This window comes from Pelodiscus sinensis, unplaced genomic scaffold, assembly GCF_049634645.1.
Source record: "Pelodiscus sinensis isolate JC-2024 unplaced genomic scaffold, ASM4963464v1 ctg165, whole genome shotgun sequence".
Classification (NCBI taxonomy): domain Eukaryota; kingdom Metazoa; phylum Chordata; order Testudines; family Trionychidae; genus Pelodiscus; species Pelodiscus sinensis.
In genome coordinates this window covers 93,738-112,315 of record NW_027466046.1, presented here as the reverse complement: position 1 = coordinate 112,315, position 18,578 = coordinate 93,738, and the positions used below count along the sequence as shown (strand labels likewise).

General features: G+C 59.9%; 1 protein-coding gene across 4 annotated transcripts in view; it reads left to right on the top strand.

Moving 5' to 3' along the window:
- Window positions 1-18,578, top strand: part of LOC142826412 (uncharacterized) — a 63,332-nt gene that overhangs the window by 29,305 nt on the left and 15,449 nt on the right. For 2 of the 4 annotated variants that reach the window (XM_075918648.1, XM_075918651.1), the window contains exons 2-4: window positions 8,273-8,767; window positions 9,768-10,664; window positions 16,574-16,713. In XM_075918648.1, the coding sequence (XP_075774763.1) occupies window positions 8,273-8,767; window positions 9,768-10,664; window positions 16,574-16,713 (1,532 nt within the window). Of the gene's footprint in view, window positions 1-8,272; window positions 8,768-9,767; window positions 10,665-14,677; window positions 14,814-16,573; window positions 16,714-18,578 lie in introns of all 4 variants that reach the window. The other 2 variants (XM_075918650.1, XM_075918649.1) reach the window with 2 other exon arrangements.

Below are 18,578 nucleotides of genomic sequence, written 5' to 3'. Positions count from 1 at the left end.
TCCTCCCACTCCTGCCTCTCTCTCTCTCTCTCTCTCTCTCTCTCAGCTCTCCTCCCCTCCTGCCTCTCTCTCTGTCTCTCTGTCTCTCTCTCAGCTCTCCTCCCCCTCCTGCCTCTCTCTCTGTCTCTCTCTCTCTCTCTCTCTCTCTCAGCTCTCCTCCCCCTCCTGCCTCTCTCTCTGTCTCTCTCTCTCTCTCTCTCAGCTCTCCTCCCCCTCCTGCCTCTCTCTCTGTCTCTCTCTCTCTCTCTCAGCTCTCCTCCCCCTCCTGCCTCTCTCTCTCTCTCTCTCTCTCTCTCTCTCTCAGCTCTCCTCCCCCTCCTGCCTCTCTCTCTGTCTCTCTCTCTGTCTCTCTCTCAGCTCTCCTCCCCCTCCTGCCTCTCTCTCTGTCTCTCTCTCTGTCTCTCTCTCAGCTCTCCTCCCCCTCCTGCCTCTCTCTCTGTCTCTCTCTCTCTCTCTCAGCTCTCCTCCCCCTCCTGCCTCTCTCTCTGTCTCTCTCTCTCTCTCAGCTCTCCTCCCCCTCCTGGCTCTCTCTCTGTCTCTCTCTCTCTCTCAGCTCTCCTCCCCCTCCTGGCTCTCTCTCTGTCTCTCTCTCTCTCTCAGCTCTCCTCCCCCTCCTGCCTCTCTCTCTGTCTCTCTCTCTCTCTCAGCTCTCCTCCCCCTCCTGCCTCTCTCTCTGTCTCTCTCAGCTCTCCTCCCCCTCCTGCCTCTCTCTCTCTCTCTCTCTCTCTCTCTCTCTCTCTCTCTCTCTCTCTCTCTCTCTCTCTCAGCTCTCCTCCCCCTCCTGCCTCTCTCTCTGTCTCTCTCTCTCTTCAGCTCTCCTCCCCCTCCTGCCTCTCTCTCTGTCTCTCTCTCTCTCTCTCAGCTCTCCTCCCCCTCCTGCCTCTCTCTCTGTCTCTCTCTCTCTCTCTCAGCTCTCCTCCTGCCTCTCTCTCTGTCTCTCTCTCTGTCTCTCTCTCAGCTCTCCTCCCCCTCCTGCCTCTCTCTCTGTCTCTCTGTCTCTCTCTCAGCTCTCCTCCCCCTCCTGCCTGTCTCTCTGTCTCTCTCTCTCTCTCTCTCTCTCTCTCTCAGCTCTCCTCCCCCTCCTGCCTCTCTCTCTGTCTCTCTCTCTGTCTCTCTCTCTGTCTCTCTCTCAGCTCTCCTCCCCCTCCTGCCTCTCTCTCTGACTCTCTCAGCTCTCCTCCCCCTTCTGCTTCTCTCTCTGTCTCTCTCTCAGCTCTCCTCCCCCTCCTGCCTCTCTCTCTGTCTCTCTCTCTCTCTCAGCTCTCCTCCCCCTCCTGCCTCTCTCTCTGTCTCTCTCTCTCTCTCTCAGCTCTCCTCCCCTCCTGCCTCTCTCTCTGTCTCTCTCTCTCTCTCTCTCAGCTCTCCTCCCCCTCCTGCCTCTCTCTGTCTCTCTCTCTCTCAGCTCTCCTCCCCCTCCTGCCTCTCACTCTGTCTCTCTCTCTCTCTCAGCTCTCCTCCCCCTCCTGCCTCTCTCTCTGTCTCTCTCTCTCTCTCAGCTCTCCTGCCCCTCCTGCCTCTCTCTGTCTCTCTCTCTCTCTCTCTCTCTCAGCTCTCCTCCCCCTCCTGCCTCTCTCTCTGTCTCTCTCTCTCTCTCTCTCTCAGCTCTCCTCCCCCTCCTGCCTCTCTCTCTGTCTCTCTCTCTCTCTCAGCTCTCCTCCCCCTCCTGCCTCTCTCTCTCTCTCTCTCTCTCTCTCTCTCTCTCTCTCTCAGCTCTCCTCCCCCTCCTGCCTCTCTCTCTGGCTCTCTCTCTCTCTCTCTCTCTCAGCTCTCTTCCCCTCCTGCCTCTCTCTCTGGCTCTCTCTCTCTCTCTCTCTCTCAGCTCTCTTCCCCCTCCTGCCTCTCTCTCTGTCTCTCTCTCTCTCTCTCTCTCTCAGCTCTCCTCCCCCTCCTGCCTCTCTCTCTCTCTCTCTCTCTCTCTCTCTCTCTCAGCTCTCCTCCCCCTCCTGCCTCTCTCTCTGTCTCTCTCTCTCTCTCTCTCTCTCTCAGCTCTCCTCCCCCTCCTGCCTCTCTCTCTGTCTCTCTCTCTCTCTCTGTCTCTCTCTCTCTCTCAGCTCTCCTCCCCCTCCTGCCTCTCTCTCTGTCTCTCTCTCTCTCTCAGCTCTCCTCCCCCTCCTGCTCTCTCTCTGTCTCTCTCTCTCTCTCAGCTCTCCTCCCCCTCCTGCCTCTCTCTCTGTCTCTCTCTCTCTCTCTCTCTCAGCTCTCCTCCCCCTCCTGCCTCTCTCTCTCTCTCTCTCTCTCTCTCTCAGCTCTCCTCCCCCTCCTGCCTCTCTCTCTGTCTCTCTCTCTCTCTCTCTCTCTCTCTCAGCTCTCCTCCCCCTCCTGCCTCTCTCTCTGTCTCTCTCTCTCTCTCTCTCAGCTCTCCTCCCCCTCCTGCCTCTCTCTCTGTCTCTCTCTCTCTCTCTCTCTCTCAGCTCTCCTCCCCCTCCTGCCTCTCTCTCTGTCTCTCTCTCTCTCTCTCTCTCTCTCAGCTCTCCTCCCCCTCCTGCCTCTCTCTCTGTCTCTCTCTCTCACTCTCAGCTCTCCTCCCCCTCCTGCCTCTCTCTCTGTCTCTCTCTCAGCTCTCCTCCCCCTCCTGCCTCTCTCTCTGTCTCTCTCTCTCTCTCTCTCAGCTCTCCTCCCCCTCCTGCCTCTCTCTCTGTCTCTGTCTCTCTCTCTCTCTCTCTCTCTCTCAGCTCTCCTCCCCCTCCTGCCTCTCTCTCTGTCTCTCTCTCTCTCTCAGCTCTCCTCCCCCTCCTGCCTCTCTCTCTGTCTCTCTCTCAGCTCTCCTCCCCCTCCTGCCTCTCTCTCTGTCTCTCTCTCTCTCTCTCTCTCTCAGCTCTCCTCCCCCTCCTGCCTCTCTCTCTCTCTCTCTCTCTCTCTCTCTCAGCTCTCCTCCCCCTCCTGCCTCTCTCTCTGTCTCTCTCTCTCTCTCTCTCAGCTCTCCTCCCCCTCCTGCCTCTCTCTCTGTCTCTCTCTCTCTCTCAGCTCTCCTCCCCCTCCAGCCTCTCTCTCTGTCTCTCTCTCTCTCTCTCTCAGCTCTCCTCCCCCCCCTGCGTCTCGCTCCGAGGACCGCGGAGCCCAAACGGTCGCTTGTGCTACTTGCTCCCACGTGGCAGCCCAGCTGAGCGGCGCAGAAGTCAGCCGAGTGCCACGGCAGGAGGTGAAGGGGGGCGGGTCGGTGACGTTCACGTCCAGGGGGCGGGGCCTGGAGCCGCTGTCATACCACTTCTGCGCAAGCGGCCATTTGGGCTCCCCACGGTGGCCCAGCTGAGGAGGCGAAGGGGGGCACGAAGGGGGGGTGCAAAGAGGGGCGGAGCGGTGATGTACACGGCCAGGCCCCACCCCCTGTCCGTGAACATCACCACCCTGCCCCCCTTCGCTTCCCACCGTGGTGCTCGACTGACTTCCGCACTGCTCAGCCGGGCCGCCGCGGGGGAGAAAGTCGTGCAAGCGGCCGTTTGCACCCCGCGCTCCCCATGCGGCACCCGGGATTTAGTCCTGAGCAGAGCACAGGATCTGGGCCAGGAGGTAAATAGAACTGGACCACTAGGAAATAGCGACCGTAATGTGATAAAATTGAGCATCCCTGTGGTGGGAAAAACCCCGAACAGCCCGACACTGCAGCATTTAATTCCCCAAAGGGGAACTGTGCACGAATGAGGAAGTTAGTGATACAGAATTAAAATCCCTGCAAGCTGCATGGAAACTGTTCAAAGACACCATCAGAGAGGCCCAACTTAAATGTACGCCTCAAAAACACAGCAAGAGAGCCATAGCCGTGCCACTGCAGCTTAACAGCCAAGTAAAAGCAGCAGCGAGAGATTGTCAGGGCTGCCCTAGTGCGGAAGGTGGGAGCCGCAATGGCCGTAAATCTCTCGTCGCTACAGGCTTTGCGTACAAAATCTCCCCCGAGTCGCAGAGTCCCTGGCTTTGAGGGGTAGCTGCCCCCCCCAAGTGAAACAAAGCCCTTTGTTCTGGAACCCAGGAGACGTCCTTCCTCAGGGGTACCCCAAGCTCCTTTGCCACAAGAGAGCTTGAGAAAAGAAACAAAATGCGCAGAAACCAACCTGTGTCGGCTAGCTGAGCTCTTGGGCTCGGCAGGCACACACAGGCCTCCAGGACACAAGGCTCAAATCAGTGCCGTCAAAAAGGTGAATTCATCATGACCTAAAAATAAAAACGGAGTCATATAAAAAATGGAAAGTAGGACAAATGACAAAGGATGAATATAGGTAAACAACACGGGAATGCAGGGGCAAGATTAGAAAGGCAAAGGCACAAAATGAGATCAAACTAGCTACAGGCATAAAGGGAAACAAGAAGATTTTTTATAAATACATTAGAAGCAAGAGGAAGACCAAGGACAGGGTAGGCCCCCTGGTCAGTGACGTGGGAGAAACAGTAACAGGAAACTTGGAAATGGCAGAGATGCTTAATGACGTCTTTGTTTCGGTCTTCACCGAGAAGTCTGAAGGAATGTTGTCTGTAGCCTAACCTAGTGAATGCTAGTGGGAAGGGTTTGGCTTAGAAGATAAAATAAAAAAAGAACAAGTTAAAAATCACCTAGAAAAGTTAGATGCCTGCAAGTCACCAGGGCCTGACGAAATGCACCTAGAATACTCAAGGAACTGATAGAAGGGGTATCTGAGCCTCTAGCTATCATCTTTGGAAAATCATGGGAGACAGGAGAGATTCCAGAGGACTGGAAAAGGGCAAATCTAGTGCCCATCTATAAAAAGGGAAATAAGAACAACCCAGGAAACTACAGACCAGTTAGTTTAACTTCTGTGCCAAGGAAAATAATGGAGCAAGTAATTAAGGAAATCATCTGTAAACACTTGGAAAGTGGCAAGGTGATAGGGAACAGCCAGCATGGATTTGTAAAGAACAAATCATGTCAAACCAATCTGATAGCTTTCTTTAATAGGATAACGAGTCTTGTGGATAAGGGAGAAGCGGTGGATGTCATATACCTAGACTTTAGTAAGGCATTTGATACGGTCTCGCATGATATTCTTATTGATAAACCAGGCAAATACAACTTAGATGGGGCTATTATAAGGTGGGTGCATAACTGGCTGGATAACCGTACTCAGAGTGTAATTATTAATGGTTCACAATCCTGCTGGAAAGGCATAACAAGTGGGGTTCCGCAGGGGTCTGTTTTGGGACCGGCTCTGTTCAATATCTTCATCAACAATTTAGATATTGGCATAGAAAGTATGCTTATTAAGTTTGCAGATGATACCAAGCTGGGAGGGGTTGCCACTGCTCTGGAGGATGGGTCAGAATTCAAAATGATCTGGACAAATTGGAGAAATGGTCTGAGGTAAACAGGATGAAGTTTAATAAAGACAAATGCAAAGTGCTCCACTTAGGAAGGAACAATCAGTTTCACACATACAGAATGGGAAGTGACAGTCTGGGAAGGAGTACGGCAGAAAGGGATCTAGGGGTCATAGTGGACCACAAGCTGAATATGAGTCAGCAGTGTGATGCTGTTGCAAAAAAAGCAAACAAGATTCTGGATGTATTAACAGGTGTGTTGTGAGCAAGACAGGAGAAGTCATTCTTCCGCTCTACTCTGTGCTGGTTAGGCCTCAGTTGGAGTATTGTGTCCAGTTCTGGGCACCGCATTTCAAGAAAGATGTGGAGAAATTGGAGAGAGTCCAGAGAAGAGCAATGAGAATGATGAAAGGTCTAGAGAACATGAGCTATGAGGGAAGGCTGAAGGAATTGGGTTTGTTTAGTTTAGAAAAGAGAAGATTGAGGGGGGACATGGGAGCCGTTTTCAGGTATCTAAAAGGGTGTCACAAGGAGAAGGGAGAAAACTTGTTCATCTTGGCCTCTGAGGACAGGACAGGAAGCAATGGGCTTAAACTGCAGCAAGGGAGGTTCAGGTTGGACATTAGGAAAAAGTTCCTAACTGTCAGGGTGGTAAAACACTGGAATAAATTGCCCAGGGAGGTTGTGGAATCCCCATCTCTGGAGATATTTAAGAGCAGGTTAGATAAATGTCTAGCAGGGATGGTCTAGACAGTACTTGGCCCTACCATGGTGGCACAGGACTGGACTCGATGGCCTCTCGTCGTCCCTTCCAGTCCTAGTATTCTAGGATTCTATGATACAAAAAAGGAAAACTTGAGAACGTAGAGCTGGTGCTAGGGGTTACAGAGCAACCGAGTAGAACAAATTCCAACACAGAGAACATCTCTGGGTAAAGCTGAGCTAGCGAGTGGAGGTTCGGGGAGCCCATGGATTTTACACAGAGAAGTTTAACCAAACAACCAAAGCAAAGGAGACACCCTGATTACGACTAACACCGTCCTCTTACTCACGATCCGGCTGGACCGTACTTCAAGGCCCAGGTCACTCCCTTGTTTAATATTTCTTATAGGCTGCCTGCAGCCAGGAGTGGCCCGAGGCGGGCTGCGGCAGCTGGCGCCCCAGGCAGAACGCGCGATCGGCACCCCCACCTGCTTGGCCGTCAATGGACTGACGTCATTGGCGGGCTTCCTGGGCGGCAGCCGAGTCCACCCATAGCCATGGGCCACCCCTGCCTGCAGCCCCACAAAGAGTAGGGCAGCAGGATGTTAAATGTCGAACCCTAGCCATCGCAGAGATGCAAAATAGTGATAGAGATGTAGCCGTGTTAGTCTGGGGTAGCTGAAGCAAAATGCAGGACAATGTAGCACTTTAAGGAGATGCAAAGGCGTCCTTTAAAAAGTGGAAGTGAAATGCTAGTGAGGACAATAGAAAGGAGAACGAAGTGCAGAAATACAATGAGAAAAGCCCTAAAGGAGTTTGAAGAGCAGAGAGCCAAAACTCAAATAGCAAAATGTTTCTTAAGTACCTCAGAAGCTGGAAGCCGGCTAAGCAACCAGGGGCCCTAGGGCCATGGAGATGCTGAAGGAGCCCTCCGGGATGCTAAAGTCATAGCGAAGAAGCTAAAGGAATTCTTTGCTTCAGTCTTCACGGCTGAGGAGACTGGGGAGGTTCCCAAACCTGAGCCAGTCTTTTTAGGTGACAAATCTCAGGAATTGTCCCAGACTAGTGGAGGTTTTGGAACAAATTGATAAACTTAACAGGAACACGTCACCCAGCCCAGATGGCATTTAGCCACGAGGCCTGAAAGATCTCAAATGGGAAATTGCAGAACTGTTAGCCATGGTGTGTAACCGAGCCTTTAAATCAACCTCTGTACCTAATGACTGGAAGAGAGCTAATGCGATGCTGATATTTAAAAAGGGCTCTAATTACAGGCGATCCTGGTAATTACAGAGCGGCAAATCTAACATCAGTACCGAGCAAAATTGGTTGACACTATAGTAAAGAACAGAATTGTTAGACATATGGATGAACATAATTTGTTGGGGAAAGTCAACATGGTTTCTGTAAAGGGAAATCCTGCCTTACTAATCTGCTAGAGTTCTTTGTGGGGGTCAACAAGCATGTGGACAAGGGGGGACCTGTGGATATAGTGTACTTAGATTTCCAGAAATCCTTCGACAAGGTCCCTTACCAATGGCTCTTTAGCAATGTAAGCTTTGTGGGATAAGAGGGAAGGTCCTCTTGTGTATTGAGAACTGGATAAAAGACAGGAAACAAAGGGTAGGAATAAATGGTCAGTTTTCAGAGTGGAGAGAGGTAACTAGTGGGCCCCCCGAGGGTCTGTCCTGGGACCAATCCTATTCAACTTATTCATAAATGATCTAGAGAAAGGGGGAAACAGGGAGGTGGCAAAGTTTGCAGATGATCCCAAACTGCTCAAGAGAGTTAAGACCAAGAGAGCTAAGACTGTGAAGAGCTTCAAAAAGATCTCACCAAACTAAGTGACTGGGCAACAAAATGCAAATGAAATGTAATGTGGATAAACGTAAAGTAACGCACATTGGAAAAAATAACCCCAATTATACGTACAATGCGATGGGGACTAATTTAGCTACAATTACTCAAGAGAGAGACCTTGGAATCACTGTGGATAGTTCCCTGAAAACATCCGCTCCATGTGCAGCAGCCGTCAAAAAGCAAAGCGAATGTTGGGAGTCATTAAGAAAGGGATAGCGAGTAAGCCAGAGAATATCTTACTGCCCTTGTATAAAACCATGGGACGCCCACATCTGGAATGCTGCGTCCAGATGTGCCTGGAGCTCTCCCCAAGCCAAGGGTGGCTGAACACTCGGGCTGGCCCCCGTCTGCCGTGGAACGAGCGGCAATCACAGCAGCAGGGGTGGGCGCGTGGCAGCATGTGCCCAGTGACCGGCATCAGCAGGCGATCCATCTCTCCCCACAGGTGCCGCAAGCGCAGCCCCAAGCATGGCGTTGGCCCGGCCTCCGTCGCCAGCGCCAGCACCACCACCATCACCAGCACCAGCTGCAGCCCCGGGCCCAGCCTCCTTCCAGGCCCCACCTCCATCTCCAGCACCAGCCCCGGCGGCTGCCCCACCTCCGGCCTCGCCGCTGGTCCTGATTCCATTTCTGGGCCCAGCCCCAGCATCAGCACCAGCCACCGGCCCAGTCCCGTTCTCGCCTCTGGCCCTGGCTCCAGCCCCTGCATCAGCACCGGCCGGAGGCCTGGCCCCAGGCCTGACCTCGATCCTGGTCCCAGCACCGGCCCCATCCCAGTCCCGCCACCAGAGCACCAACCTGATGTGGAGCGACTCCGTGGACGAAGCTGACAGCCAGGCCACCATGGCGGGCCAGACGATCTCCGAGGGCCAGGTGTCCCTGCAGCCCGACGACGGACGCAGACAGTTCTTGCTCACCAGGCTGAATGCCAACCTGCGAGGTACAGCCCGTGTGCCGGCGGGTGCAGGAGGCAGATTCAGGGGGCATGGGGCTATGCGTGTTTTGGGGTGCCCATAGGGGCACGTGTGTTTGGGGAGCACTCATAGGCATGTGTGTGTTTGGGGGGATTTTTGAGGGGTCCACATGGGGGGTGTTCGGGGGGCACCCGCAGGGCTATGTGTGTTTTGGGGGTTCCCATAGAGGTGCGTGTGTTTTGAGAGGTCCACATGGGGTGTTTGGGGGCACCCGCAGGGCTATGTGTGTTCGGGGGGGATTTCTGAGGGGTGCGCATGCATGTGCGGGCCGGTCATTTATTGCACGGTGTGGGAGTCCCCAGAGCAGCGGGCCCCCAGGGCTCTGCCTGGGGGATCGGCACCCCACAGCAGGGCTGGGCGAAAGCCCGTCCTGGCCCCACACAGGGCCTTGGCCAGGGTGCCAGGAGGCTCTCTGGGCACGGGGGAGGCCCCGCCATTGGTCTGTGTGGTGAGAGCGGCGTGACCCTTGGCGCCTGTGCCTATCACCCTGAGACAGGGCCTCACACACCCCTGAGATGCCAGAGTCACTTCCTAAGGACCTGGCCCTGGGGGGCTCCTCAGAGCTCTGTCAACTCACAGCTGAATGCCCTGGTGGGTGTCCCACCAACTCCAGGGCCTGCCCCCCCAACCAGCTCCAGGGCACACCCTTCACACTCTATCCCTGGGCACCCCCAAGCTGCCCCAGGGCAGAGCCCCCCCCAGCCCCTGCTTGCCCCCCCAACACCTCCCTCAGCTCCAGGGTGCAGCCCCCCCCAACCCTGGCCTGGCCTCTGGCCTGCCCCCCCACCCGGATCCAGGACACGACTTCCGCCCCCTACCCCTGGGCACCGCCCCCTGCCCCTCAGTGCAGTGTGGACAGGCAGGGCCGTGGCAGCTGGGTGCTGGGTGGTTTGCTTTGGTGAGAAGGCCCATGTGGCCTGGCCTGGCACCGGGGGATCTTCACCGTGGGCTCTCGGTCTCTTGCAGACTCTGGTCTCTCGTCGTATGACACCTACCTCACTGACACGGTCTTCGGCGACACCTTGCCCACGTCCTCGCTCATGGTCCCTTCCACGGGTGGGATCACAGCCTCGTCCACGGGGGGGGCCACATTCCCAACCGCCTTTGGGGTCCTGGCCCCGTCCACAAGTGGGACTGCGACTTCGTCCATCTTTGGGGCCCTGGCCCCGTCCCTGTCCAGGAGTGGGACCGCGACCTCGTCCATCTTTGGGGGCTTGGCCCCATCCAGGAGTGGGACATCATCCATCTTTGGGGCCTTGGCCCCGTCCATGAGTGGGGCTGCAGCCCCATCCATGAGTGGGTCCGTGGCCCAGCCCACAAGTGGGGCCATGTCTCAGTCCATGCTTGGGGCCGCGGCCCCGGCCATGAGTGGGGCTGCGGCTCCGTCTATGCTTGGGGCCCCGTCCCTGTCCACGAGTGGGGCTGCAGCGCAATCCATGCTTGGGGCTGCTGCCCCGGCCACGAGTGGGCCCGCGTCTCTGTCCATGCTTGGAGCTGCTGCACCGGCCACGAGTGGGGCCACGTCTCTGTCCATGCTTGGAGCTGCTGCCCCAGCCACGAGTGGGGCCACGTCTCTGTCCATGCTTGGAGCTGCTGCCCCGGCCACGAGTGGGCCCGCGTCTCTGTCCATGCTTGGAGCTGCTGCCCCGGCCACGAGTGGGGCCACGTCTCCACCCAGCCCGGGGCCAGGGCCCCTGTCCCCAGGGATGCGCACTACCCCCACCGCCAGAGCCCCTATCAGCTTCCACCTGCCCCCAGACACCCCAGAGCCTCAACGCCCCCCAGACGTCAGGCGCAAGGCCTACCGAGCCACCGACAGGAACCAGGCGCCAGGGACCACCTCCAGGCCCGGCCTGGGCAGAGGTAAGCACCAGGGCCGGGAAATCTCTGGGGCACGTGGGAACCCAGCAAATGGGAATGGAGGGGCCCCTCCGCCCACGTCCCAGGGTGGCTGTCCCCCTGCCGGGTCTCAGAGCCACAGCCAGAGCGTGGTGCTCTTCCAAACTCCCACGTGTGGGTACCAGCCCGGCTTCCCTGCCCCCCTCGCCGGCATCCCCTCAGTTCTGCCTGACCCCAGAGCCCTGGGACGTGGCTGGGCCAGCGCCTACAGACAGGAGCTGGGGGCCCGGGACCACGCCCCTGCCAGTCCCACCAGGCCGTGCACTGGCCAAAGGCCTGCCCGCCGGCCCCGGCTGCCCACCCCGCACTGGTTTGTAACCTGGGCCCTCTCAGTGTCACCCGGGGGCCTGGCCCTGCACCATGCCACTGTTCGTGCCTGTAGCCTTGTGGGTAATTTGGGGTGCAAAACACCGAACGCTGGGTCCCCCTCAGGGCAGATTGGGAGAGGGCACAGGGGCGGTGTGAAGAGAGGGACTTGAACCTGTGGGGCTCCCAGCCCAGGCTGCCGAGCTCCCTTGTTCTTACCTCTCTGTCCGTGGTCTGGGTGTCGTGGCATGGGACGGGGCCCCGCGCCGGGTGGGTGGGTTACACCAGCGCCGTCACAGTGTCACCAGACTTGTCCAATGCACGGGGGGGGTGCTCGTTTGTCAGGGTTACTCTCATGGGGCTGGGGGTGGGTCACAGTTCTACCCGTGTGCTGCTCCTGCTCTCGTACGAAGCTGAATTCTCCCTGCTGCCAATTCCCCTCCCACTGGAGCTCTCCTGCAGGGCTAGGTTCCTCCGGGCAGGTTCTCCCCACCCCACCCCCAGAGCACGCCTGAGAGGAGGGTTCTCAGCACTCACACGCTGCCCCCTGGACGTCCCAGGACTCAGCAGGCTGGGTTAACAGCAATGCCCCACGGCACCCTCCTGTGCCTTTTGGACCCTGTGGGCTGGATCAAACAGCAGTTTAAGATGCCTTCCTCGTACATCCCCAGGTTCAGCACCCCCTATCCCCACTCCCACCACAACCATTCACTGGGCAACCACACGATGAGCAACCCCCCAGGATTTGGGGCACTACAGGGATCTGTAGCTTGGGTACAAGACGCGTTGTTGCAGCGCAAATGGGGAAGCCAAAACAACCCCCCTCGAGGAAGAGTGAGCGAGAGAGAAAGAGAGAGAGAGAGAGAAGTAACCAGCTTAACAATGAATGGGATTTATTTCTGGGTAATGAGCCAAACACGCAAAACAGCTACAATATTAACCCTACATTGAAACTGGCTCCGAATGTTAGGGCTAGCTAACCCTAGAGCAGTGTACACAGGGCAGCCAGGAGGCTGTGCTTAGACAGAGGTAGTTGGGGGGAGCGGGGAGAGGAGACCTCACCACTCCGTGGTGCTTGCACTGAGCGGGGTTCCCAGATGGTGATGGTGGCCGGGTGTCCAGAGGGCAGGAGACGAGCAGAGCAGAGCCCCCAGCTCGATCAGACGGGAGACGAAGAATTCTCAATGGAATTGATGCCCCCTCCAGTGCCACGGCTCCTTCTCAGGGCCCCTCCAGTGCCACGGCCCCTTCTCGGGTCCCCTCCAGTGCCACGGCCCCTTCTCGGGTCCCCTCCAGTGCCACGGCCCCTTCTCGGGTCCCCTCCAGTGCCACGGCCCCTTCTCGGGTCCCCTCCAGTGCCACGGCCCCTTCTCGGGTCCCCTCCAGTGCCACGGCCCCTTCTCGGGTCCCCTCCAGTGCCACGGCCCCTTCTCAGGGCCCCTCCAGTGCCACAGCCCCTTCTCAGGGCCCCTCCAGTGCCACGGCCCCTTCTCGGGTCCCCTCCAGTGCCACGGCCCCTTCTCGGGTCCCCTCCAGTGCCACGGCCCCTTCTCGGGTCCCCTCCAGTGCCACGGCTCCTTCTCAGGGCCCTCCAGTGCCACGGCCCCTTCTCAGGGCCCCTCCAGTGCCACGGCCCCTTCTCGGGTCCCCTCCATTGCCACGACCCCTTCTCAGGGCCCTCCAGTGCCACGGCCCCTTCTCGGGTCCCCTCCAGTGCCACGGCCCCTTCTCAGGGCCCTCCAGTGCCACGGCCCCTTCTCGGGTCCCCTCCAGTGCCACGGCCCCTTCTCAGGGCCCTCCAGTGCCACGGCCCCTTCTCGGGTCCCCTCCAGTGCCACGGCCCCTTCTCAGGGCCCCTCCAGTGCCACGGCCCCTTCTCGGGTCCCCTCCATTGCCACGACCCCTTCTCAGGGCCCTCCAGTGCCACGGCCCCTTCTCGGGTCCCCTCCATTGCCACGACCCCTTCTCAGGGCCCCTCCAGTGCCACGGCCCCTTCTCGGGTCCCCTCCATTGCCACGACCCCTTCTCAGGGCCCCTCCAGTGCCACGGCCCCTTCTCTGTCCCCCTCCATTGCCACGACCCCTTCTCAGGGCCCCTCCAGTGTCACGGCCCCTTCTCGGGTCCCCTCCAGTGCCACGGTCCCTTCTCGGGTCCCCTCCAGTGCCACGACCCCTTCTCTGGGCCCCTCTACTGCATCTTGTCCCTCCCAGGGCTGTAGCACTTACAGCTCATGGTCACACAGGGAGCCCACGGGCCTGTGTCCTATCAGGCATTAGCTTCAGCCTGTGCCCCGAAGGCCTGAGCTGTCCTGTGGTACCCCATGTAGCGGGAGCTGAGAAGGAGGGTTCCGGGGGAGCTGCGAGCAGTGACCCAGCAGAATAGCTCCATGAGCAACAGACCCCAGTACCGGCCCACAGATGGGCCCTGGCCCCCTGCTGGCATCTAGAGCTACGTCTAGACTGCATCCCTCTGCCAATGCAAATCAAGCACGTTGAAATTGCTAATTAAGCCAGGATTTAAATATCCTGCACCTCATTAGCATAAACATGGCCACTGCTTTTTTTTGAAACAGAGTTTTTTCGAAACCCCCCCAGCAGTCTAGACACAGCTCTGTCAAAAATAAACCCTTTTTCGACAGATCCTGTATTCCTCGAATAAGGAGGTTTACAGGAGCTTTCGAAAAAGGGTTTATTTTCGACAGAGCTGTGTCTAGACTGCTGTTTTTCTTCAAAAAAACTCCGTTTCGGAAAAAAAAACGGTGGCCATGTTTATGCTAATGAGGCACAGGATATTTAAATCCCGACTTCGTTAGCCTAATCTACAGCTCTCTGTTGACAGAGTGGTACAGTCTAGCCACACCCTAGGGGTCCCGTGGGGAGTCGGGCAAACATCCCCTACGGCAGCAGCATCAGACCCAGGCGCACTGGTGTTCGGTCTGCCCCGTGGGGGAGGTGCCAGGCCCCGGGCTTGCTGGGGAGGGTCTGGTGAGGAGCAGGGGAGAATGCTGCAGGGTGTTGGACAAGGGATGGGGGGATCGAGTGCCGTGTAGTGTCCCTCGCTCCCCGACTGAGCCAGGGCCGTGCCTTGTCTGGCTCCCAAGCAGAGAAGCTTTTTGTTGTCCCTGGCCCTGACCTCGGGACACAAACCGGCCAGCCCCCAAAGCAAGCCCTGAGGACGCTCCGGCCCTCCTCACCCACCCATGCTGGCGAGCGGGCTGCGGGGGGGCACCCCAGGGTCCGGGGAGATGCCAGGGCAACCTCTCCGCTGGGAAAGGAACTCGATCCTAGTGCTGTGTCAGCCCCGATCTGCCGCTCACCAGGCGCCTCCTCGTTCCCTCCTCCTCTCCTTGCCTCCACCACTGACTCTGCGACGCAGGGAGGGACAGTGCCCCCCGGGACACAGCTGGCCCCCGCCCAGCCGCGTTGCAGGGCCCGGCCGCCGGACTAACTTCACCTGCCTCCCGCCATGTCACTGGGCGAGGGCCCCTCCTGCCCCGAGTCCTGGCGCCTGGCCCCGGGCTCGTGGCGTTGCCCCCGCGGAGGCAGCTCTCTGAGCTGAGCAGGGCGATAGGAAGGGAGCAGGCGCTCGCTGCCGCACCCCCGGGGCGACGGGAGGGCTGATCGATTTGCTCTGGGCTGCAGTAACTGAGAGCTCGGGCTCCCTTCTCTCAGCCTCTCAGCCTGGCCAGGCTGCACCCAGGCCCGGTGTCGCCTGCTTCCCCGTCGCTGCCCTTCAGCAGCTCCCAGTCGCCCGGGGGAGAAGAGAGGGAGCCGCCCCCTTTGCTGGCTCCGGTGTGAGCGCTGGCAGGTGAATGGGTCAGGGCGGGAGGCCTTGCCCACGTGCGTCTTGCGCAGGGAGCAGGGGCAGCCGCCGAGCTCGCAGCAAGTGGCAGCTGCACAGACAGACCCGAGGGCCCAAACAGGTGGAAGGTCGAGCAGGGTTCGGCGGGTGGTGCATTCCATGCACCTGTAACCCGCACACCTAGTGTGGGCCACTGGCCAGCGCGGTGGCACATAGACAGCGAGAGGTAAGGACAAGGGAGCTCTGCAGCCCGGCCTGGGCACCAGCTGCCTTTTAGCTCAGGCACTAGAGGCGCCTGCACTAAGCTCCAAGGTCCCAGGTTTGAATCCGTCTGGTGGCGGTTAAACACCCACCTCAGAGACAGGCGGCTCGGGCTGATGTCTGTAGAAGCCCAGCTTCCACCAGAACCGGGTGTTCCCACAACAGAACCCCAGTCAGCGTGCCCTCACTCGGGCATCGGTGCCAGCTTCCTGGCTGCTCTGGGGCTGGAGCACCCTCAGGGAAAAACTGGTGGGTGCTCCATGCCCACTGGCGACCATTGCTCCTCCCGCCCATCCACCAACACCCCGCCGACCAGCTCCCCACCTCCTGTAAAACAGCTGTTTGGCGGCGTTTGGGACGCTCTAGTGATGGAGGGGGAGAAGCAGGGACGGGCGTCTGCAGGGGGAGGAGACAGAGCAGAGGCCTGGGGAAAGGGGCGGGATGGGGCCGGTGGAGCAGGAGTGGGAAGGGGGTGGAGCAGGGGCATAAAGGGGTGGGGAAGGCGTGGGCTAGGGTGGACGGAGCAGGGCTGGAGTGGGGGTGTGGCGAGGAGTTACACCCCCCCGCTGGAGGAGAACTCAGTTCCGATAATTTCTAAGGCGCCGGGAAGCACCCAGCCCTGCGGCTCGGAGCAGCGGCTGCCGTTCCTGCGGGCACTGCGGGGGGCAGCTCTGAGAGTCTGGAGGGAAAGGGGTGGCGGGCCAAGAGAATTGCTCCTGGAAGCAGAACACGGTGATGTAGCCCTGGGAGACATCAGATTCTGCTCCCTGGAGCTCCAGCGGCTCCGTCTCACGCCCTCGCGCCGGGGAAGCAAACGCTGCCAATCCCCAGCGCCCGGCGCGTCTGTGGGGGGCTCGAGGGAAGGAGCCGGGGAGACCCCAGGGGAACGCTGGGCTGTCGCCGGCATGTCGGCAGGGGCCGGTCGCCAAAGCTCCTGGCTTCACACGCTCATCTGCTAAGGAGCAAAGTCCTAAGTTGACTTGCGCGCGACCCGGGCGCTGCCGGGCAGCGTGGGAATGCCGGGGACCTGCACGCGCCAGCACAAGGGGCACTCTCTGGCCAGCCGTGGGGCCACGGCAGCGGCGAGGCAGCCGCCCTGTGTGAGATGGTTGGGTTTCACGAGGATCGTGCAGAACACGGCTGCACCCACGGTGGCACGCCCCACACGCCGTGCGAAGTGGCCGAGGGAGCTGTCTCATGGAAGCCGAGGCCCGGCTGGCTCTGTCCGTGCAGCCCACGGGTGAGGAGGCCACCCTGGGCCGCGGCCGTGAGGGTGGATGCCCGGTGTCCCGGTGTCAGAGAGCCGGGTGGGGGAGAGGATGTGGGTTTTCTCACGAGCCTGCCGTGCCCGTGGGCGAAGACACTGCACAGCCACAGCCCACGGAAGGGCCACTGGGCACCCTGGGACGGAACCAGCGGGCGTCGCCATAGACCCACAGTTCGTTTGCCCTGCCCCTGCCTTCTGGCGCCGGCTCGCCGCTGACTGGCTTCCTGGGGCCTTGCAGATCACAGCAAGGAGACGCTGGAGCGCACCGTGGGGGAAATCGCCTTCCAGCTGGACCGCCGGATCCTCTCCAACGTCTTCCCCGAGCGCACGCGGCTCTACGGCTTCACCGTCGACAACATCCTCGACAAGATCAAAAAGGTAGGAGCGCGGCGGAGGGTGGGTGCGCCGGGCACGCAGCTGCTGCGCCTCCTCCCCCACCCGCCCCCAGCTCTGGGCTAGAGCTGGGCCTGGGGGCTAATCTGGGCGGGGCAGGGGCCACCTGGGATCCACGTCCAGCCCGCGGGGAGCTCAGCAGTCCAGCAGCAGCCTGGCACGGCAGGGGGACCCCACGGCACCCCAGCCCCCAGGCCAGGTGGGCAGAGGACCCGGGAGGGACATTACGCACCCCTGGAAGGGGCTGAGACGCCAGCAGCCCTTCTCCCTCCGGGCCCCCAGGAGCGTCGGGTTTGGCTGGTGCTGCCAGGGGGGACTCAGCCGGGCCCTGCAGGTGCGGTGCCCGGCCTCATCCAGACCCTGGGAGAGAAGTTGCCTCCTGTGGTCTGTGGGCAGGGCGGGGGGGACTAGTAGAGGGTGCCAAGCCACCCCGGCGCTGCCCCGTGCAGACAGGCCCCTTGGCTCCGGGCTGCAGGCAGGTCTGAGGCGTTCCTGGATGTTCATGGGAACAGGCTGGTCCTGGTTGCACCCGCTGGTGTGAGCGGGCCCTGGATGCGGAGCAGAGGGGCCACGGGAGGTCGAATGAAGGCTCCGGCTGCTCAGTGCCTAGGCTGCCCCCGTGCGTGTGACCGGTGTGTGCAGTTATGGCTCCGGGCTCTGGACTCGCAGTGACTTAGAGCCAGCGAGGGTCCCTGCAGCCCGTGGAGAGCGGCGCACAGAGCGGGCGGGCCCGCGAGCTGGCGCGGGCATGGCCCCCTTCCCCAGATGAATGGCCACGCCCGCGCCAGCTCACGATCCCACCGCACCGTGCGCTGCTCTCCATGGGGCTGCAGGACCACACCTCGGTATCCACGTGTCTTCGGTTACAGGCCGTGACAGCACCTTGGGGAGCCCCCACCCTGCTGTGACGGACCGGGCCAGGTCTGGGCACCGCTCAGGGCGAATCGCTCAAACCCAGGTCTCCCTACGGCCCCCGACTGGAGACCTTCCCAACAGGCCACACTCCAGCCCCACCGAGCGCTCCAGCTGCCAGTCCCAGCGGGAACCTCACGAGCAAACCCCCTCGGACACCCAAGCTCTCCCTGTGCCCCCCCAGCCCCGGGCCTGACGGGGGGGGGGGTTCTAGAACCCAGTCCCACCTACCCGGACGGGTTCTCCGGGTCCCAAGGAACCAGCCCCAGATCCCCGGTCAGTTCCCACGCTGGATCTTCCCCACGAGATCACGCTGGGCCCGTCCTTTAGCATCCACCCCCTGAGGGGTTATTAACGAGAGAGAGGGAAGGCGGGACTGAGGCTGTGAAGGCGAATCCGTCGCACGCACCAGGCACCCAGCTCTGGACGCAGGCTCTCAGCAGAGATGCTACAAGCTGCCGGCTTAGCAGTGTCTGGTGCCCATCCTGTGCCAGGGCGGGTCGGCCTCCTTCCCGCTCGCTGCCCCGCAAGGCTGCACCTGGGATCAGGAGCGAGATTACAGCCGAGACGGAGACGCCTCCTGGCACGTCTGTGTCTCTGGGGTCTCCCAGACTGGAGCGGGTCACAAGGCCAAGTGACTGGTCTGTTTCACATGGCGGCAGCCATTACGCCCTGGCTGGTTCGCCTGTTCCCAGACGCCTCCCTCAGGTGTGAATCGGCCTCACCGAGAGCCAGTGTCCCTGGGGCCGGGCTAGTTCGCACAGTCACTGACTGGACAGCCCCTCCCTAACCCATCCCCACACCTCCCCTCACACACCCCAGTGTTTCCTGTGCCCCCCCCGGCCCCCTTACACAGGGGAGAGGTGATAACCCATCCCCCACCTCCCCCACACACCCCAGTGTTTCCTGTGCCCCCCAGCCCTCCTTACACAGGGGAG